Source organism: Lichenostomus cassidix, chromosome 10 (assembly GCF_008360975.1).
Source record: "Lichenostomus cassidix isolate B80296 chromosome 10, HeHo_3.0, whole genome shotgun sequence".
Lineage (NCBI taxonomy): Eukaryota > Metazoa > Chordata > Aves > Passeriformes > Meliphagidae > Lichenostomus > Lichenostomus cassidix.
Genome location: NC_139491.1, coordinates 9,872,639 through 9,894,809, shown reverse-complemented (window position 1 = coordinate 9,894,809; position 22,171 = coordinate 9,872,639). Strand labels below are relative to the sequence as shown.

The 22,171-nt window shown below is 36.4% G+C and overlaps 1 protein-coding gene across 1 annotated transcript in view; it reads left to right on the top strand.

Annotated features, from left to right (window-relative positions):
• The window catches only part of TRPM7 (transient receptor potential cation channel subfamily M member 7), a 52,233-nt gene that overhangs the window by 13,635 nt on the left and 16,427 nt on the right, over positions 1–22,171 (top strand). The window contains exons 2-20 of the mRNA XM_085070531.1: positions 7,037–7,116; positions 8,529–8,567; positions 9,020–9,218; positions 10,373–10,586; positions 11,122–11,246; positions 11,853–12,024; positions 12,819–12,993; positions 13,595–13,718; positions 14,274–14,346; positions 14,630–14,730; positions 15,595–15,729; positions 16,513–16,566; positions 17,126–17,266; positions 17,742–17,876; positions 18,487–18,767; positions 19,234–19,462; positions 20,700–20,855; positions 20,997–21,140; positions 21,726–21,854. Coding sequence (XP_084926657.1) covers positions 7,037–7,116; positions 8,529–8,567; positions 9,020–9,218; positions 10,373–10,586; positions 11,122–11,246; positions 11,853–12,024; positions 12,819–12,993; positions 13,595–13,718; positions 14,274–14,346; positions 14,630–14,730; positions 15,595–15,729; positions 16,513–16,566; positions 17,126–17,266; positions 17,742–17,876; positions 18,487–18,767; positions 19,234–19,462; positions 20,700–20,855; positions 20,997–21,140; positions 21,726–21,854 — 2,706 coding nt within the window. The remainder of the gene's footprint in view (positions 1–7,036; positions 7,117–8,528; positions 8,568–9,019; positions 9,219–10,372; positions 10,587–11,121; positions 11,247–11,852; positions 12,025–12,818; positions 12,994–13,594; positions 13,719–14,273; positions 14,347–14,629; positions 14,731–15,594; positions 15,730–16,512; positions 16,567–17,125; positions 17,267–17,741; positions 17,877–18,486; positions 18,768–19,233; positions 19,463–20,699; positions 20,856–20,996; positions 21,141–21,725; positions 21,855–22,171) is intronic.

Sequence of the window (22,171 nt, the reverse complement as noted above, 5' to 3'; positions counted from 1 at the left end):
CAACAGTTTTTATTTAAAGTAAAAACAGTAATTTTTTTGCTGTCAAACAATCTATTTTCAGGACTGTAGCAATATTTTCACTAGAGAAGTTTTTCAGTCCAGGAAACGAGCCGTTTGCTTTCTCAGGAGCCCAGTGAAGCCTGGCGAGCTGTTGTGTTCAGAACTGGATCTTCAACATAGCAGAGACTTGTTTGGTGCATGATGGGTCTGTCTGTCTGTCTGAGCTGGTCATGCTCTGTGACAAGAGATGCCCCAATGCATTTGGGGAAAAAAAACCCCGAAACTTTTTCTTGTAGATGAAGCTGGTAGTTGTTATAAAATAGTAAGTAATTCTGAGGCAGCAGGTAAAATGCCCTTGCAAAAGTTTTCATTTGTAGTGGATTAAATAACAATTAAAAATAAAGCATAGTCCTCATTTAGAGTGACACACTTCACAGGGATACATTAAAGCACTGCATAAATATCTTTTGGCATTGTGATAATATCTGAGCCTCTGTCTTTCGAGTATTGCATCTATCCATATTTTCTATAGACGTTAATACAAAAAATTGAGGTTGACTGATACAGTAGATACTGATTCAGAAACAAGTTTTTAGGTGCTTTTTGTGTGTTGTGCATTCTCTGCATAGACAGCACTGTTATTCTATGTCAGAGAGTCTTTTAAATATAGTTTGTAATACTAGCTGGCTAAATGCTTTGTGTTCTCTCCCCTTTTTATAAAACAAAACAAAAACCCCCAAACTGAAATTATAGAAGTATGTAACTTTAAATTGAAGGGAAAGCAAGTAAATTAAATGCCTGACGTTTTTTGGAGCCAAGAGTTTAAAATAAATGTTAGCAAATATATGGCATCAAAGTCCCTAACTTTTTTTACCCCTTCCATTTGCTTATTTGCTTAGTTAGCTGAAGTTTTGAAGAGTTTCCTCAAATGATAAATGTTTCCCTGAGGAATTGAGTTGTGCTCTGCTAGTGTTTTTAATACAAAAATTTAAGTATTTTCTTTGGTAGATAGGCATAAATGTCTTTCAGATAGCTCTCTACCCCAGACACAGTGGCTGAGTTACTCAGCTCATCTTGGGGTGCACATTTTCAGCATCATTTAGTTAGTTTGTCCTAAAACCAAGTCCAGGTGCTTTACCTGGAGTGTGGTTCTCACTGCCTTAAGGGTTTGAAGTGCCTACTGGAAATCTTTTCAATGAGCTGTTTATGTAGAGGAGGCTTTATAATGTTATTAAAACATACTTGAAACTTTTCATTTGGTGCATTTTATTTATGGCTCCTCTTCCCACAAGAACCTTTGTGAATTCCAAACTACTTGATATGCATTAACCTAATTGGGTATTTTATTTATCACGGTTGTTTGTCTTTATTTGGCTTTACTCAATGAATCAAACATAAAAGTGATGAGATAGAGGTTTGTCTGGAATTTCTGCCTTTCAGCTATAGCTGCAGGAGCCCAGAGCTTGGCTGGGGTTAGCTGTCTGGGCAGGGATCACAGGTCAGTCCCATGGTGTAGCACGTGTCTGGATAATGGAGTGGGTTTCTCAGATAAGAGATCCTCGGGTAAGTCGCAGAAAGAGTGTGTGCTGGATGTATAGTTATATAAGAAGCAGTAACTTCAAGTTGGAACGTTGTCAGTGGACAATTCCTTGACTAGACAAGCTAAAGGACATTCTTAGTACAAAACGTCTCTTAGAAGTGTTTTTTGAAATTTATCTTGTTGGCTGTAAGTGACCTAGACAGATAGGACTCCTGTGGCAGTGCTAGCATGACTATTCCTGCTGCACATAGTTTCCACTGTGTCTTCTTGTTCTCAGGCTTGCTGAAACTTTCCTGTATTTTCTTCTGTCCAGATGGAAAATAAACTTTTTGGAAAATTTGAGGAGGTGGAAAAAGAATATAGAGTCTATATTAATTTTTAAATAAAGGACAAATAAAACTGGCAGATCATTTCCTTTAAAAAGTATTGCATGTATTGAACTGCCATATGGTGTAAGCAGAGATTTGAAAGATGAAATATGAGATGGTGTAGAAAGTGATATGACTTCTAAATTTGAAGCTCAGTCTGTGCAATCAGTAACTGAAATCCCCATTATCAGCCTTCCACAAAGGTCAGAGCTTGGCAAATTTTTTTTTAATTCAGGTCAGTTTCCTGATCCAGTGGGGAGCTTTACTGAAGACCTGTCAGGAGAGCTGCTGGGTTGGTATGCACTGTTGCAGACTCCAGAGAAATATAGTTGGGAAAAGCTAAATTTTAGTTTTGTAACAAACATTGTTACAATACTGTATATTATGATCTTACAACAGGATACAGGATCACAAGAGTAGAAAGAATAAACTGGGATCTCTTTGTGCATGAAGAATTTCAGGATTGTTGGCTACAAATATTACTTATACCTGCCACATTTGTGGGAGTTGGAAATCATACAAATAATTTTCAGATCTATAGAAAGTAAGCCTGCCTGCTTACTTTCTATAGAGAAAATAATTCAAACCAAGCTTGTTGAATAAACTTCCAGAATTTCACAATAGTTTGATAAGGCTTTGCCACACTGTTGTGCATCAATTGCTAGAACTTAGTTGTCTTCTTATTTTAATATGTTGAATGAGAGGCTCTTTTAAACACGTGAACTGAAGTGGGGAGAGAGGTAGGTGGTTGTTTTTTATTTCTGAGCCCTGATCTCATGCTGTACTTTGGTGATGGATTTTTTTTTTTTTTTTGGTATTTTTTTTCACCTGCTGTATGCAAAACCTTAAATTATAGTTTGTGGTAAAAGTTTCAGTCTACAAAGAGACTTGCTAAAGTTATCCAGTATGAATTTCAGTAAAGAGAACATACAAATCTCGAGCAAGTACACTTAAATAATATCTGTTATTGGAGCTTTGGAGTGCTAATTTGCTGAATCAAACATAACTAATACGAAAATGGCTGTGGTAAAACTTCCACCTGTTATAAAAGGCCATGGGATTATCTTGGCATTTAGACACTTCCAGAAGTCAGAAATAGTTGGGCATGTCCTCTTGAGTTTGCAGTTCAGCAAGTGCTTGTGTAAGTTTTGTTTCAAATAGCCATTAGAATTACCTCAGCATTTGTGAAACTGTTGGGAGAGGATTTATTTATTTGAAATAGTGTGAAGTATTTTCTTTAATCATGATCCCAGGGAGACTCTGTCTCTTCTAAATGATTGAATCAAATCTGTGTGCTTTCTGCTTCTTGAAGTTCTTTCAGAGGTACTGAAAGACAAAGTGAATTTTGTCTGCTCAGAAATCAGTACAACCAGAGTGAGGGATCTTGTAAAACCTTAAAGTGCATGCAAAAGCTTTGTTGGTCTCTTTGGGATGAGAGGAGTTAGTACTTACTGTAGTACCTCTTCCAAAAAGGCAAAAAGTTAAGAATTATCATGTGTATAGACAATGCAATATTGTCTGTAGACCTGCCAATATTGTCTGCTGAGAGGTCTTAATGTGAAATTTTCATAATCTCACCTGAAGGGAAGATTGAAGGTAGTTCTGGAGTAATATCAATTGTATTAAAAGTTTTCTTGTAAGTCTAAAATTTTATTTTGCCTGAGAGACTGAGAATGCACAGGAGAGGATATGGAAAGCTAAGTTTTTTTCCACAAGATGCAGTTTTGAAAGGAAAGAGAGTAAATAGTTGCAAAGTAGCTCTCTATATGTTGATGCCCCTTGTGCTTTTTGCTGAAAGGCTCCTGACCCACGTTAGCCATAACCATGGTGTAAAGTGCATCTTCTAAAAATACACTGGGAAAACAGAGCACTTGGAGCAGCAGGAGCTGCCTGTTACTGGAAGCAGACTTTGGGAGGTGGAGTTGTGTATTGTGTGCAGATGATAAAAAAGCTTTAATGAGTAGGCAGTTTTTCTAAAACAGTCTGATAATTCGCGTATTGATTTTTGACTACTGACTTCATCTTTTATTTTAACTTTATCTCATAAGGAAGTATTTCTTAAAGGTAATTGCTGCAACTAACTTGTCCTTAACAGTGTCCTCATGTCATCTTCCTTTTTCTGGTCATCACAGGAACATTATGTAATAATAGTTCTTATTTACATGGAAGGCAATACTTCCTACATTTTTAATGTGATTTTTACCCATTTATGGGAAGTGTCTTTCACTCAGTTCTTTTCTTGGTTTGTATTTTCTTTTTTTTTTTTTCCTTTTTCTCTTTTCCCCCCTCTCAAAGAAAACAAGACTCTGTTTATTTGCTAATATTTAAAAATATTAGCAAATTCTGTATAAAATCATCTGCAATAAAAATTAATTACCATACAGGCATGCATCTACAGAGAATCTAATTTTACCAAATGAGACGTTCCAAGTATGTTTTAATAACATTACAGAGCTTTTTCTACATAAATGACATAGCTGTAATAATGCTATACTGAAAATATTTGCACTGCTGAAGAATAGAGAGAAATCCTTGATGAATGGTTAAATCTACCTTCTTTAAGAGAAAAAATAAATGAATGGTTAGTTGTTTTGTTTTGGGGGCTTTTTTTTTTCCCGGAACTGTTTATTATGAAAAGTGGTGTGTTGCACGTCGTGAGCCAGTGTTCCTTGTCCCCAGCTTTGATCACCACTTAATAATAAAACAATATTGCGTGGAGCAATTGACGCAATTGCTTGTGGTTTATATTCTTTGGATTTTAACATCTAGCATGTTATGCCTGTGATCTCTTGCTTCAAGGTGTGGTTTTAGCCAGCTGGCTGAAACATCTAAGTATTAAATTACTCTTCTGTATCTTTTTATATTCTGGAGGATCTGCGGAGTTAAACTTCTGCAGTGTTAAAGTAATGCTCAATTTTAAGGAAATAAATACAAAAATACCCATGTAAACAGTGGGGACTCAGACAAGAAAAAGTAGCTTGGGATTCATATCACAAAGGCTAAAGCTTAATAGTGTTTAAAAAAAATTTTGCAAGGAGCTAAAAATTTGGACTGCCTACTATATGTAAAAATATACAATTAGTATGATATACATATAAATATACACATAGACATATATCAAGTTTATATTTTTATAGCACTGCTGATCATCTGATAAAGGTAGAGAAGAGAGAAAGCTGTTTTGTGCCCAACTCTTATAAGGTGTCCTAGGAAATACTCAGCTCCTTTGTGGTGTGTGGTACACTTTCCTCACCAAAGAACTGAGGAGATTCTACTGAAAGATTAGGGGTGAATTCTGAGAAGAGCAGAGGAAGAGATCTCCTCCACTAGCCTCTTACAGGTCAGTCAGTTTGATCTGCTTCAAAGGAGAAGAACAGAAAAACACACAAAAAACCCCCATCAAACAAAAAAGAGGGAAAAGCACTGTAAAGGTAATGGAGTCCTCCATAACACAATGTTTGCATATAGTGTTTACTATCCTGCTTTTCCCTTGCTGGGCTTTCTTTCTCCTTTGCAACAGCATTAATTCCTGTCTGTAGGGAAAGAAAGTAGGACAGTAGCAAATTATGACCATAGCTATTTATTCCAGGTGCTTAAAGTGTCAGTTTAAATATAAAATACGCAGTGTGAGTGCTCATTCTGTTGTTTGGCATTTCCTTCCATGGTTCTTCACTGTGGACTGTGCATCTTTTCTCCTTCTTTGTCTTGGGAAGTGCCTGTACCCTGCAATTTGCCCTATTCCTAAGAGACTGATGACCTTCTTAATGTGAAGACAGAACCTGGAGCAGCAATTTGTTGCTGTCTTGATAAATTCATAGTCAAAGTTCACTAAAGCAAAATATTGGAAGGCGATCATGATGAACGTGGGAAAGAGCTGCTGAGTCTGGGAAATGTTTTGAAAGAGATGGGCAGTTAAGGAGCAGTTTTCCAGGGGTCTTTATTAAAATTAGCTGGTGCATTCTTTCTTGTAATAATTCCTCTGTATTGTCTTAAACTGGTGTTGAAGTTGCAGTGAGTGAGAAATGCATCAATCTTTGCTGAATCTTCTCTTATAGTCTTATAAAAAAAAAAAGCCAACCTAATTTTGTGGCTTCCACAGACCTGATTAGATACCTGTGAATAATATCCATCAGTCTTTTTTCACCTTGTTGCAAAATAAAACAGTGTGAAATTTATCAGATTTTTCTAAAGGTACAATGTAAGTGTAGTACATTGCTGTTAGCAATGAAGTAATTTTTATGTAATCTGAATAAGGATTGAAAGTAATATTGCGTAAGATGCAAACTAGCATTCCAAGATTTTTTCATGTTTTTAATTGCTAAAAATCCTGACCGAATTCCTTTCCCAGTGTATTGCTGAAACATGACATAGATGTTATGCATTGTGATGTTGTTTAGCAAGTAATCTCAAGATTGTTATGTAAGATAATGTTAATGTGGTTGTTTGAAAGCAACTGAAATGAAATTATGTCCAGTGATTAGGATAGTAAGCATTTGAAGTAATGCACATCCTTAATTTCATGTTTCAGAACATGTTTCAAGTTTAACCTTAGAACACAGTTCAGAGATGCCAATTAATTTTATTTACTGACATGAAAAGTTTCTTTCTGAAGAACAAAGGTTAATGACCTATTTGTTGCTAATAGAAAAGATTGCCAGTATTAGAAACCTTCCTTACCCACAATTTCAAGATAAAAATTTTACTTCATTAAAGAGGGAAATAGATGAAATTAATACTATCTCAGTTTAGTGCAGGTAATTAAAAAAAATTTTACCTGATTTTTTTTTTTTTCTTAGCAAGATAGGTGAGCAGTCTATCTTTAAATTGTTTATGGGGTTTTTGGGGTACATATTTATTTACACATTAGAATTTTTGCTATTTGAATGTTAGCTTTGAAAAAGATTACTTCTGAATGTAAATGATTTGTATATAAGTAACATAATGATTCTGGTTAGCTCAGCTTTTGGAGAGATGTGTGAGATGCTTTTCTAAGGTCATATATGGTTTTGTTAGTTTTTGAGAGACAGCAAACTCCTATATTCTAACTCTGGTTTCCTTAAAAAGCATTTTTCATTACAAAGGTGTGTGATCTGTATTTTATAATACTGCAAAACCTTTTGTTTTTCAGTCCCAGAAATCCTGGATAGAAAATACTTTCACGAAGAGGGAGTGTGTATATATTATACCAAGTTCAAAAGACCCCCACAGGTAAATGAGAAATGATGCAAGAACTCCTTGCTGCTCTTTAAAATTAAAAAAAATACATTTTTTAATGAGTGTTGGACTGTTTTTCTGTATTAAATACTGTCTTGGGTTCGTGCTTTCATGACTGGACATTGTCATTCCATGAATAGATTGGATTTTTTTTTTCTTTTTCTGCAACTACTTTGGCATTGCAGAAATATCTCAAGAATGTTCCCCAGTTCCCTTTGCTGCTTCTTACCAGTCCTCCTACTGATGTCTATGATCTGTTTACAGTGAGGGGGGTGTGAAAAACAATTTCTGAAGTCAGAAGGTCTCATAGAGATATCCTCTACTAGAATTTAAATGACATTGTGAATGTAGGGTGAAGTGTAAAAATAGACCTGACAGTGCAGGAAAAAGGGATGAGGGATTCATAGAAGAATAAAAAACCCAAGTATTCTGCTGGGGGAAAAAATACAAAAAAGAAGCTGAAGAAATACTTCCTTCTATGGAAAACAGGTAAATAAGAACTATTTGGATTTCATGTGGTGTGAAATAATTTTTCGTCCTTAAATTCTTAAAGGAAAAAAATTAGGCTGAAAAATGGGGAAATATGTTTCTAGAGGGGAGGCTGAGGCTAAGAATATTTTGCATATCTCACATGCTGTTTTTACCTTATCCTTAATTAGAGGTGTGAAATCCAGCAAGTTTGTGATAACTCCAGTATATATCTAGTTTCCTTTCACGAAGGTTATAGGTATAAATTAGAAGTTCCTAAAATGACTTAGTTTGATGTGCATAATCATGACATTTATGTCACAGATAAAGTCAGATCAAAAATAGATTTAAAATGGGTGATTTTAAGGCAGTTTTGTCTCCCCAAAATGTTTACTATTGTAAGTATGGATTTCAGATCACCTTTTTTTAAAGATTCATATATGAAGAAGCTGAGAAACCTGAGGTTAAAAACTTCTATTTCACTCTTTTCCATGAAAAACACTTATAAATCTCTTCTGTTATGTTGGGGCAGATTACTATTTTTCATCTAAGAACTTTGTTTTTAAACAGAAAAAGAACTAAGCACTAAGTAGAATTTTTAAATTATTGTAAATAATTCACCACATTCCTTGAAACCATGTGACATGAGAAGCTTTTAGAATTTATAGCCATGATTGCAGCCCATGGAAAATTTGCAAATGCAAACAAAGTAATTAGGAAGCTGTTAAAATTTCCAGAGCATTTAACAAGGAACAGAATGGTCTTCAACACTTGCCCTTTCAGTTTAACCTATTTGTAGCTTACAATGGACTTTACAACTTTCCCACCACATTTTGTCCTTCAGTTTCTAAGAATGGCCTACTGTTGTTGGTGAATTGCTCACTGTTGTGTGTAAATTATGTGTGAAGTTTAGTCATATCTTTAAATATTTCTTGCAGATGCCTTCCAGGATGTCAGATTTGTCAGCAACTTGTCAGGTAAAAGTTCTTTGTAATTACAATATTTATGACTATTTTCCCATTAAATAAGTGCTTTCATAATAGGGTTTTCAAAAGTTTTGATCAATGTTATGAATGACAAGTTGGTGAAAGGTTAGATATAAAATAAATATAACTAATGTTTAAAGAACTGTCTGCAATATGTAGGTCACAGATTTATAAATGTTATATAAATTACTTGGCTTCAAAGAAGCAATTTCTCCTGGCCTTGCTACCTTAGTGAGCTTCAGTATTTTGCATAGTAATGCATATTGTAATTAACTATTGCTGTAAATATTTATGACAACAAGGCTTGCTCTGGAAAAGAGGTTTATCTAATGTCTAGAATCTCTGCTTTCTAAACCTCACCTATTGCTGTTATCAATAAAGGAAGTTCTTTTGTCTCACAACTAGTATTTACTGAAGTGTTCTCGATGCTCTGGCTGGTGCAGGTGCTGCTGTGGCCGCTTGGTCAGACAACATGCTTGTTTCACTGCCAGCCTGGCTATGAAATACTCCGATGTGAAGCTGGGTGAAAACTGTAATCAGGAAATAGAAGAGTGGTCAGTGGAAAAACACACAGAACAGACCTCTACTGATGCTTACGGTGTCATCAACTTCCAAGGTGGCTCTCATTCTTACAGGGCTAAGGCATGTATGATGTTTTGTTGTCTTTTTTTCTCCTACCCTAACCATGTTGGGGCTGAATGCTTCATTTAACTTCTGAAATTGAAGGCTGAAAATCTTAACACCCTTACTGTGACAAACCAGTGCCCTCTTCTATTCTAGCATTTTTTTGTTGATTTGAATTCTTTCTGATTTCCATTGGTAAAAGATTTTTAGTTGTGGTAGAAATTATTTAAAGCTTATGCAGTTACAGGCTACAAGGAGTTCTTCAACAGTGTGACTCCTGTGGTCAAACTGGAGTGCTTGGGAGAGGGAGCTGTGTTCTTTAGCAGCTGGCAGAGCCCCCAAGGACAGTCCAGTGCTCCAGGTCACATTGTCTCTGTAATGGGAAGGGCCCTTAGCATGGTTCTTTCATGTTCATAATAGCAGTGTATGACTTCCTTTGTACTTAGTGCAGCTTAAAATTGCTGTGAATCCTTTTCTAGGAGCACACAAACAGCAAGCTGCCCACATTCATTTCTGCCTCCTTCTGCAGAGTGCAAGTGGGGTTGCTCAAACCAGTTTAATGGAGTAGTGGTGTTTTTTTGTTGAGAACTTGATTCAGGAAGGGTTCAATTGCTGCCTGCTGTCCCCATCTCTATTCAATAGCTCACACTGAAGATGTGACAGCACTGCAGCTAATCAACCATCTACTTAATCTTATGCTGTTAAACATAGCAAGTTAAAAAGCTACCAGTTTTGAAGTTTTCAATTAAAAATGTAGGTCTCCTTCCCACCAGGAACAGGAAAGGAAAACCAAGCAACTGTAAAACTCTTTGCAGGGGACATGAAAGCCTCTCCCAGTAGATGGCAGAGCTTTTACAAATACTTCTGAATTTCATCTAATTTAAAGATCATCCAGTGCTTTCATAGAGTAATTTTTCTAGGTCACTGTGCCAGTAGGATGGAACACCATGATCTCTCTGTAGTCATTTCCTTTCCAGAACTTGCTTTCAAAACTGTCTTGTCCTGGACTGTGGTGGATATAAAGGAAGCTTGTTCATTTATTGCATCTGCTGTGTTTTGAGAAAGTTAATTACATTCTCCATAGCCAGGATTAGGATAATATATCCTGAAATACGTCCTGGTTCTTCTTTTTAACACATTTGAACCTTTTAACTCTCTTCTTGTGCCTGCAGTATGTGCGATTGTCATACGACACTAAGCCTGAAGCTATTCTGCAACTTATGCTTAAAGAATGGCAGATGGAGTTGCCAAAGCTTGTTATATCTGTACATGGGGGCATGCAGAAATTTGAACTTCACCCACGCATCAAACAGTTGCTTGGCAAAGGTCTTATCAAAGCTGCAGTAACCACAGGAGCCTGGATTATAACTGGAGGAGTGAATACAGGTAAGGAGCTACCAATGAATGTGCCTGATTACCTTGATTGTAGTTTTATAAGAACCAAAAGATTTAATGGATGCATTGCTTCATCCTAAAACCAAGTAAATTTGAGGGAGTAGGGTCAAATGAAATTAAAATAATACATTTTGAACATGTGTATTTGAAAGTGGGCTGCTGTTTGATCTTGCGAAGAGAAATAACATATGGGGGATTGGGTTTTGGGGCTTGGTTTTGTCTAGTTGTTTGTTTTCTGGGTTTTGTTTTTGAAATGAAGAAAAGTTTAATGTGATTCAAAAGAACTACAGTAATGTGCTGGAAACTCTTTAGTTCTTACTAGGCTAATAGTTGTTTTGTTGAATTACTTTGTTTCCTTCTAGTAGATGTAGCGTGGTGCTTTTTCTTTAGTAGTGTGTCAGTAAGTTCCCAGATCCTTAAAATTATCTAAATAAAAGAGTTAAAGGTCCAGTGACCTAAATAAACAGTTGTATTTCTCAGTAAGATGTGGCATTCAGTGCATTGGAATCTCTTTATGTACAAACAGGTGTTGCAAAGCACGTTGGTGATGCTCTAAGAGAACACGCTTCCAGATCATCTCGAAAGATTTGCACTATAGGGATTGCTCCGTGGGGAGTGATTGAAAACAGAAACGACCTTGTTGGAAGAGATGTAAGGATGAGTTACCTCATTGGAATAACGATTTGCCTGATTTACTTTTGACACATCTGCTCAAGCATGTTTTTCCCTTGCTTTGCATCACTGGAATACTTGCTTTACTATGAAGATACACTGACATCTGTGACTTAGGCAAGATCATTACTGTAAACAAGTTGCAAAATGCAAATGTGCTACAGGCGGAGCTTGTTCTCAAGTATTTGATCCTCCCCCCCACCCCACCCTGATATTATTGCATCAATTTAAAAAAATTCTAAAATATTACAGAAAATTCACATTTAGAGAGGTTAATCAGTTGAAAAATTTTGATTTGGAGTCTTCAGTGCTACTGTTTGCCAGAGAAGTCACAAATTTTCCCCTAAGATGCCTTTTCAAGGATCTTTTCTCTGTTACCCTTCAGAACAGCATCATCTAGTGATATACTTATCTGCTTCCCCACCCAAATTTAAGAGCTACAGCTGTTGGTGTATCCTGATCCATGGCATGCCTATATGTGTCAGTGCTTCTTGTTCAGCCACCAGTTCTTGTGTTTAGTTAAGTTTCACAGAAAAAAGTGTGAATCTTAGCAAGTAAAAGACATTGTTGTGTGCTTACACTTAGGTGGTTGCTCCATATCAGACCTTGTTAAATCCATTAAGTAAACTAAACGTCCTAAATAACCTCCATTCCCATTTCATTCTGGTGGATGATGGAACAGTTGGAAAGTATGGAGCAGAAGTTAAACTGCGAAGAGAACTGGAAAAAACTATTAATTTGCAACGCATCCATGCAAGTAAGTTAATTCTGCTGCCTGAGGGCTGTTACTGTGTCTTAATGAAAAAGGTGCTTGCACCAAACATCTGAACGACAAAAGAAAAAAATGAAAATTTTTGTTTATACTTCAAGTCTAAAATTGTAAATTTCAACGGTTGCTCTGGGCCCTTGTTATTGCTGCTAGATTTATGATTTCTCTGGGACCACAGAGGAATCCTTTTTGAATAAAGTTATCTATTTACTTTGGTAGAACAAATGTAAGTCATTTTAGGTCTTGATGTGTTGTCAGACCTTATTGTTCTGATTGATTAATGGTTTTGACACTGATTACTTGCAGTTTCACAGTTTGCAGTTTGGTGTTTTCCCAAAAGTGGAGCAACACATGTATTTTGACTCTTGTAGGAAAGCTTTTGCAATATTTGCCATCAATAGAGAGTTTCCATGTACCTATTTTCAAACTGTATGTGTGTTGTCACCTTTGGAAAGTGTTTGGGGGAAGTTAAAAGAGGAGTTCAATAAAGAAAAATTCTTCAGCTTTCTGCATTAGTTCATTAATATTTCTGTGAAGAATCTCTTCTGTTTTATAGACTGTGTCCTGTTATATTTACCAGCTTGGCGGTGCTTGTGTCCCAGCCCAGAATACAGAGTGCTTGAAATCTTGCATTACCAGCAATTAATGTCTGGCAGGCAGCATTTTAATAAATCAAGTTTGTCCCTTCTATTGAATCAAAATTAAATACGTAAAATGACCTCAGCATTCCTGATACACTTACAACATTGTCTGAGTTTCTTTACTTATTTGCAATTTTACAGGAATTGGCCAAGGTGTGCCTGTGGTGGCACTTGTTTTTGAAGGTGGCCCCAATGTCATCCTGACGGTTCTAGACTTCCTTCAGGAGAGCCCTCCGGTGCCCGTGGTGGTGTGTGAAGGAACTGGCAGAGCTGCAGACATCCTGGCCTATGTTCACAAGCAAACAGAGGAGGGGGGGTAAGTGCCAGCAGAGCCAGACTGTCACAGCACCACAGAATGGGTCAGGTTGGAAGAGACCGCAGTGCATCCCAGAGCACACAGCACAGGGTTGTGTTCAGACAGTTCTTGTTACACATAGATACATAAGATGTGTAGAAGCATGGCATCTGTGTATGTCTGTCATCCATAGGTGAGTTTTGAGGCAATTTCCTTATGAATCTGTACGAATTCCTGTATGAATCCTTATGAATCTGCCTCAGAACCTTGGGAGGCAGGGGTAAGCCAGACAGCTTTGTCCAGGGTTAGATCAGAATTGGGTCTTATTCAGAGCAGTCACTACTTTTGTGTCAAAAATCTTTTGATTGAGAGTATCTCAGAACTCAATATGGGAAAGAAAGGGAGAGAGACTTGAGTTACACTTAGGAGGCAGTAGTAGAAAATTGTAGGTTAGGTAACCTGTAGTTCTTCCTAAAGGTTACCTAAGGTTTTGCCACAGCAACAGTAATAAGCTTATAGATAGCAGGACTTTGAATGGACATGTTGGAACTAATTAAATGCATTGTTGTTCTTACTGTTCATCTAAAAGAATTGTTTTCCTCATTGTTTGTTTCAATCTCAGGAATGTTCCTGAGGGTGCTGAGCCTGAAATCATTTCAACCATCAAAAAGACATTTAACTTTGGTCAAAGTGAAGCAGTTCATTTGTTTCAGACACTGCTGGAATGCATGAAAAAAAAAGAACTTGTAAGTAGATCTTGCCATAAAATTTTCTATGCAAGGTGCAGCATTTGTGGATATATTGTATGGTTTTTTTCTTTCTTTTTTTGATCTTTTAGTTATGACTACTAATAAAGGTATATTATCACTGTGTGCTTAAAGTAAAACCACTTTATAGAGGTTATATGTAGCCTGAATTCAGGGACTGATGTCTCATTTGGACATCACATTGTGCTGTTCTGAGATATAAAATTACCATATTTAACTAACCATGTTTGCTGGCAGGGTAATTTCATAATCTGTAATGAACTGGAGAGATAAACAGGATACTGTGTTATAGACAGCAGTGAATTGTAATCATAGGAGGAAAAGAATTTCAAATTAATTGAAGATACCCGCTTAAGAAAGCAAAACAGAATGCACGCTAAAAGTTTAAATTGAGCATAGACAGGCCTCAAATTGCATTGAAGACAAGGTGTCTTTTTTGTCAGGAATTGAAATAGATTCGAAAGACTAGAACTAATCACCTTTGCCTGAAAATAACTTTCAAATATGTTTTCCCCATTTTGCTCTTTTGGACAGATTACCGTTTTTCATATTGGGTCAGATGAACATCAGGACATTGATGTTGCAATACTTACGGCATTGTTAAAAGGTGAGACTTAATTTTAAGATCATTTGTAGCCCCCAGCTATTATTGTTCAGTGTTTTATGTGGTGGATTTTTTATAAAATACCAGTAGGAATCTTTAGTTTTTAAACAAATAATATCTATTACATGTTCTTGCTGTATAATACCGTTATGTGACATAAAAACCAAAATATCCTGCATAACTATGTAGTGGGTTGCTTGATTAGGCCTTTTTAGGGAAGCAAGAATGTTTATTATCTTGTATTATAATTAATTTTAGATTTTCTTCATTGTGTTTGCTTCTTAAGGCACGAATGCATCTGCATTTGACCAGCTTGTTCTTACACTTGCATGGGACAGAGTTGACATAGCCAAAAATCACGTTTTTGTTTATGGGCAACAATGGCTGGTATGTAATAGTCTGGATTAAACAGACTGACAATTTCTAATAGAGAGAAGCACAATTTACTGTAAAGAATTAATCTTGACTTTTGTAGAGAGACTATAGAATACTGACACATTTGAGACAGTAATTTGTGTGTACTGCATAGTCTTACAGCTGTTTTGTTATTACGTGTTTGAAAATGATCCAAAAATTTTAGAAATGTGCTAACTCTTCTGAACAACTAGCAGAGAAAATACATTACTAAAGGTGGAAGCTGAATTCATGTTAGTCAGAGACTCTTTTTTCTTTACAGTTGCATGGTCCTAGAAAGTTCTTAAGAAGCATCTAGTAAAATGCACTACTGGAGCACTGCACTGTCTTTTGAGGGAGGCACAAAATGTCCATTTCTTGTAGTTTGAAAATAAGTTCAAGAACTACCTGATGGCTCTTGCCTTTTCCCCATATTACTGTAAAAATAAAACACAAGCTTATTGAGTGTGCAGTGAGAAATACATACTGTGTAAGACTTACTGGTTGCCAGGATGGTTCTCACCATTTGTCTTTGAAGCAAATTGTGCTTTAGATGTTTTATACCTTTGTTTTATCCAATATCAACCTGTGAAAACAGCTTTGCTATGTTAGACCAAATGTGTCCTTAGTCCCATGTACAGTCTCAGTAGGCAATATCTGTGGAACAGCTCAAGTCTTTAGGGTATTTTCTCATCCTGTAATTGTGTGAAATTCAGGGGATATTCTGAACTAAGGGTGACACCTTTATAGACATGTAAGGTTTTTACAGCCCTGTAAATGAAGGGGGTTGATATGTTCTCTGGGTACACTTTTTTACTGGCTCTCTCCAGGCTCTACCTTGTTGATTATTTGTTGTAGGTTGGCTCCCTGGAACAGGCTATGTTGGATGCCCTTGTAATGGACAGAGTTGCATTTGTGAAACTTCTGATTGAAAATGGAGTCAGCATGCACAAATTTCTTACAATTCCCAGGCTGGAAGAACTTTATAACACAGTAAGGAAATGATTGCTTTTTCAGCTACTTTTAGAACAGTTTTTTAGTTGCTCAGGCTGTTGTATCCTGGGTCATGTGCAGCAGTCTGAAGGTTGTGGGGTGTTAGTGGGGAAAGCTCCTGTGCTCAAGGTTAGAGCTGGGAAGTGAATGCTGTTGGCTGCTGTGCACTACCCCAGCAGCATCAGCATTTTATGTCAGCAGGGTTTGATGGTGCAGATAGACAATAAAGGGAAGATTGCAGCTCTGTTGGGGACACATGAAGTATGTAAACCACAGTGGGGACGAGAATGAGAGAAAGTCACGTGGGTGAAACTTGCGCACAGAATATGAGATCTATAGGGCTTCATAGGAGGATTCTGTCTATAGTTAATGTCATAGCTCCAAAAATAGTTTGATTCATCAACCTGCGTAGTTATAATTATTACTTAAAATTTTTCTGTTGCTGTGGGTGTTGATCTAAGAATTCCAGGGTAATTTTGATAACAGTTAAATATCCAACAAAGACAGAACAAAGAACCTTCCACCAAAGATTAGCTAATGTGAGTAGTACACAAGTATGGCTTAGGTTTGTGTTTTTCTGCTTTTGACAAAAAAAGAAAGAAGAACAAATTCTTCAGCTAATAAATCTCTATTAAAAGCCTTCTTGAGAAGTTTATTTATTATATTTATTAATATTTTATTATATTTCTATATTTTTAATTATTTTCTAAAATTAACCTCTTACAGTGTTGCCATTGCACACTAATTTCTCATTCCAAGTTTTTTCCTTCTTTTTTTATACAGAAACAAGGCCCTACTAACCCAACACTCTTTCATCTTGTTCGGGACGTCAAACAGGTATGCTGTAAATGAAAAATCTGTCAAACTAGCAAAGCTAGGTTTTTGTTAATTTCTTGTATTTGGCTATCAAGTTGATCTGAAGTTTATGAATTAAGTTTTATTGTAAATATGAAGCTACCTCTGCAGACATTTTGGTTGTTTATAACACTTCTGTAGTGTGCTTGGTGCCCTGCTGCCTAAAAGATGTTAAACCCAAAGGGTGCTGTGTTTCATCTTTCTTTTGATTATTTTCCTTCTTGGGGGGTTTGAAAGCTGATGCTCCCAGCATGGAGTAATTTTGCCTGTTAAAACAATAGACAAAAAACCCCAGTGCCTCCCCCACCAATGGAATGAGTATCTGTCCTGTTAGGGGAGTTATATAGAAAAGAAGGGTCTGTCTTTGAAAGTAATAACTCTTGGGCCACTTAGATGCTTTTTGGGTTTTGTGTTGAAAGGTTATTTATCATGAAAGGCTTTTTAAAAAATTCTTATTTAGAGCTGTGACAGAACATGTATAAACACTCTAAGCAAGTTTAATATTATACCTTGAAAAACTAAAATACTTTTGTATCCCTAGGGAAATCTTCCTCCGGGATATAAAATCAACCTGATTGATGTGGGACTGGTTATCGAATATCTGATGGGAGGAACCTACAGATGCACCTATACAAGGAAACGCTTCAGAGCGATCTACAACAGCCTCAGCGGGAACAATCGGGTATGTGCACTGCAGGACATTTGTTCTCAATTAAAAACCCCAAAGCTTTGTGTTTTGTAGAATAATTGATGTTGTTTTGTTCTTCTTGTCAATGGACTGGTTCATTTAAATGCAGTAGTAAGGGTGAAGAGTTCTTGGGCTGAGAACTATCTTGGGATTGAGGGCAAAGAACAGGTTTTGTTCTCCTCATCCTTAATCTCGCATATCCTAATTCCTTCTCTGTGATTCCCTCCTTTCCTGCTCATAGGGGAAGAATGGACACTATACATGCAGATTCAGTAGGGCTTGGAATGCAGATATTTTAGCTTCTTGTGCAAACTACACTAACGAAAAAGTGTAAATGCCTGTTTAGTGACTTCTTAAAAGTAATGAAAACAAACAAGAAACCATGTTAAATATCCAGTGAAAATTCTGGTTGTGCTGTTGTCCAAGTTCATCAATGTTTCAGTAACCAAGCCCCTTTTCCTCGTTACAGAGATCTGGGCGAAATCCTTCCAGTACTACTCCTCAGATGTGTAAAAGCCATGAGTCTTTTGGTAACAGGGCAGACAAGAAAGAAAAAATGCGCCATAATCATTTCATCAAAACAGCGCAGCCGTACAAACCAAAGGTAGGGCTGGTGAGGGGAACACGCTGGGGTTTATTTCAAGTAGCTAAGAGTGGGGAGCCTGCTGGAAATCCAAGTGCCACTGCAGTGTGAGTAGCAGCAATTGCATTGACTTTGGTAAAGCTGGGATGTCAGCCTTGCTTTTGTACTTGTTTCTAAACTGCAGCTTTTTTTTACACGATTCTGTAAAGGGTGTTTCTCTTTCTGTATAGTAGTCTTGTGCATAAGCTTTGATTTGTTAGGGACCAAAAAGCTTATCTTTGACACAGTTCTAGTAATGAGGGTGGGACTCACATGGCTTTGTAGATGGAGCAAGATTATTACTACTATAAGCAATTTCCATGAATTTCTTCATTTGTATGTAGGTATATTAGTTACTGCTTTTCTTTGATCTATAATTCAAATTAATTCAGTCTCACAGTTATTAAAATGAATTGGGCTCAACTGAAGTTTTTGAACAAAAGTTCCAGGTGCTTTTCAAGTCTTCAGAAATTCTTTTTTCTTTTTATAATTATTTATAATTTGGTATTGGATCACTCAGCATTTTATTTCAAGTCACGTAATGACCAAGTATAGAGACTTAAAACTGTGGCTTTCTGGGTTTATTTTAAAGATTGACACTGGTGCAGAAGAGGGAAAAAAGAAAAGAACCAAAGATGAAATAGTTGACATAGATGATCCTGAAACGAGACGTTTTGCTTATCCTCTGAACGAGCTGTTGCTGTGGGCAGTGCTGATGAAGAGGCAGAAAATGGCCCTTTTCTTCTGGCAGCACGGCGAGGAGTCCATGGCCAAAGCTTTGGTGGCTTGCAAAGTCTATCGTTCCATGGCATATGAGGCGAAACAAAGTGACCTTGTGGATGATACTTCAGAAGAACTGAAACAGTACTCCAAGTAAATATATATTGTTTAAAATATGTTCTTGACATCTGCAACAAAAGTAATGCACTACATATGAACAAAACACAAATTGTTCTGTTAGCATACTTGACAATTCTTTTGCAAAATAAGGATTTGGTGGAAGACTAGGAGAAGCTTTATATTAGATATTGCTCTCTCTTGAGGGCTGTTAAAAGTCTTGAGTTATAATTAAATTAAAAGGACACTGAATGTGCCATTTACTTCTCTGTAATTTCTGTGCATATTTTAATAGCTGTTTGTAGCATGCATATGTTTTTAATAGAAGTCACAGATGGATGTATTGTAGTTACAAATTACAGTGTATCTGTACTGAAGGGACAAGTAAAAATCCTTTCAATGTGCTATTGAGAACTAGATTGTACAAGAAAACTCACTCTGAACTCACAGTCATTTCTATAGATACAATATTTTGTTTTGTTGGTTTTTTCCTTCCTTTTAGTGAGTTTGGTCAGCTGGCAGTTGAACTTCTAGAGCAGTCCTTCCGGCAAGATGAAACTATGGCAATGAAATTACTGACTTACGAGCTGAAAAACTGGAGCAACTCCACGTGTCTGAAGCTGGCAGTGTCATCGAGGCTTCGTCCCTTTGTAGCACACACTTGTACCCAGATGTTGTTATCAGATATGTGGATGGGAAGGCTGAACATGAGGAAGAATTCATGGTACAAAGTAAGCACTATCACAGCTTGTTGGTGTAAAAAGGGTCAGTGGAGTTTGTGTTTAAAGGGAAGGAAAGTGTGTGTTTAAATGCTGTTAGTGTAAAGCTTTCACAACTATAGCTTTCATTAATAAATCCTGTAAACCAGTCTCCTATAACATAATCAAAACTGGAAGTATTTGTTGTAAACTCTTCTTTTGACACTGTATTATCTTTTCAAATAAGGTACAGAAATATAGAAGGCAAAAACCAGGCAAGTAGCCTTTAATCAGAGGCTTAAAGAGATCATGTGAATACTAATCCACTACTAAAAACATAGTAGTAACAAACCTTAGCAGATGGAAAGCCTGTTGTAAGACTGTAGTTTCATGCATTTTGGCTTTTTACAGGTAGCACATAAGACTTGATGTAAAAAAGCTTTGTGAACATCCTATTTTGGAGGAACTGAGCAAAAGCAGGGCACAGAACAAAACAAGGGCAGGCAAATTGGGGACAGGTTTTCCAATGGTGCCCTTTGTGTGACAGAGATATAGATCAGTTATGATCTAGATAGAGATAATTGATCAATTGAACCAAAATGGGAGTTGCATATTTCTTAGAGGTGGTGTACCAAAACCTAATTGTTGCTAGAAGTATAATGAAATAAAACCTTCCTACAAAATACCTACAAGCATCATTTAACTTGTGACCTACTAAAATACTCTTTAGTAACTGATTAACTATTTTCCTGCTTGCTTTGTAACAAGCTAATGACAGTAAATAGCTTTCACTTTCTCTCTTCTTCTATGCCTTAGCTCATTTTTCTACCATAAATTGAAAAAAAACTCCCCAAAACAAAACATACATCACTCCCCTCTCCCCCAACAAACCACAACCTTGTCTATGCTTTTAAACTACACTGTAACAATACACATCTCCAGAGTTTCTGGGAGTGGATTAAATAACAGAGTGTGAACAGAACATCTCTGTCTTCAGGCTTGGAGTTAATTATTTCTAGTAGCTTTTAATTTTGGAATTTGTTCGTTTTTCCCATTTTCTATGTCTTCAAGTCAAGAAACATTCTGTATATGTGATCCTACACTCTTAAGTGTTTATACAAGTAATAACTAATTAATTTCTACATTTTTCCCCTCAATAACAAGCAAGTGTAATTTAAATAATATATTTTCAGAGGCTATTCTCTGTTGGTGTATTCTGATGCTTTAATGTAGTTGTGAACGATTTGCACTTAGCCTTTCTCTTTTCCAGGTGATACTGAGTATTCTACTCCCTCCTGCTATACTGCTGTTGGAATATAAGACCAAGGCTGAAATGTCACATATTCCTCAGTCTCAAGATGCACATCAAATGGCAATGGATGACAGTGAAAACAACTTCCAGACTGCAGCAGATGAAATACCTATGGTAACGTGGGGCAGGGGGAGATATTAAAAACAATATTCCTGACATAAATAAGTACATTTTTTTTAAGTCAAAGCAGAAGTTAAAGTGAGTGCCAAAAAGCATATATTTTTGTGTGGGAAGTTAACAGTCCTTTTATTTTAGGAGGTTTTTAAAGAAGTGAGGATCTTGGACAGTACTTTTGAAAAGCATGACATGGAGACTCCAGCAAAACCTAAAAGACTCCCAATTACACAGAAGTTTTATGCATTTTATCATGCTCCAATTGTGAAGTTTTGGTTTAATACGGTGAGTTTTTCCCTGTGTAGTGTGTACTTTATTTGGAAATGCAACATAGATTTTTGGGTTCTTTTCCCAACATTTAGCTCTGACTGAATGAAATGTTAAGCACTTCCAAAAAAACCAAACAAAACCCCCCTTACCTTGCTAAGCTGGAAGTGAGAAATACTTGATTTTGTAAAACTACATATGCACATGCTGTGCCCTGTGGTTGGGTTTTTTTTATTCTATTCTGAGTAATTAATTTCATCAGTTACTAGCAGGAGTTCTAGAACCATTTATTAGTCTGAAGTGTTCCTGCACAGCTTCGTTTCAATCACTGTAATAGAAATGCTAGAAGTTGTACTAAAGGAAAATAACTGTAATCAGAGCAAAGCTTTGGTAACAATAAATAGCTTATTACAGCTATTTTTCCTTTTGTAAGATGAAAATGTTTGTATCCCCTTATAAATAATAACTTGTCTGCATAGAGGGGTAAATGCAGTCCTGTAATCCTACTAGAAGCTTTTATTGTATACCACATCAAAAGATTCCACGCACAACTATAAAGGATCCTTCAGTAATTATATGTATATGTTTTATTTGGTTTTTTAGTTGGCATACTTAGGATTCCTCATGCTCTACACATTTGTGGTTCTTGTAAAAATGGAAGAATTGCCATCTGTTCAGGAGTGGATTGTTATTGCTTACATTTTCACATCAGCAATTGAGAAAATTCGTGAGGTATGCCTGTAACAATCTGGGATTTTAGCCTTTCTTTGTCAGTTAAAACAGTATGCTTTAAACTGCTATTCTATAAACAAGAAAACCTAAGAAACTTCAAACATCGGAGTACATGACCTTTATCTCAAACCTTGTTATAGGCTGCTAGATGGAGGCCTTGTAAAACAAGGTAGGTAAAATATGTTTCTATTTGTCAGTCAGACTCTACCACTGTGCAATGACCAAGATATTAAAGAAAAAAAAAATGCTTTGAGACAGAAGAGCCATCATAACTACAGCATTCCTGGTCAGCAAGAGACTTTACAAAAATTCTGTAA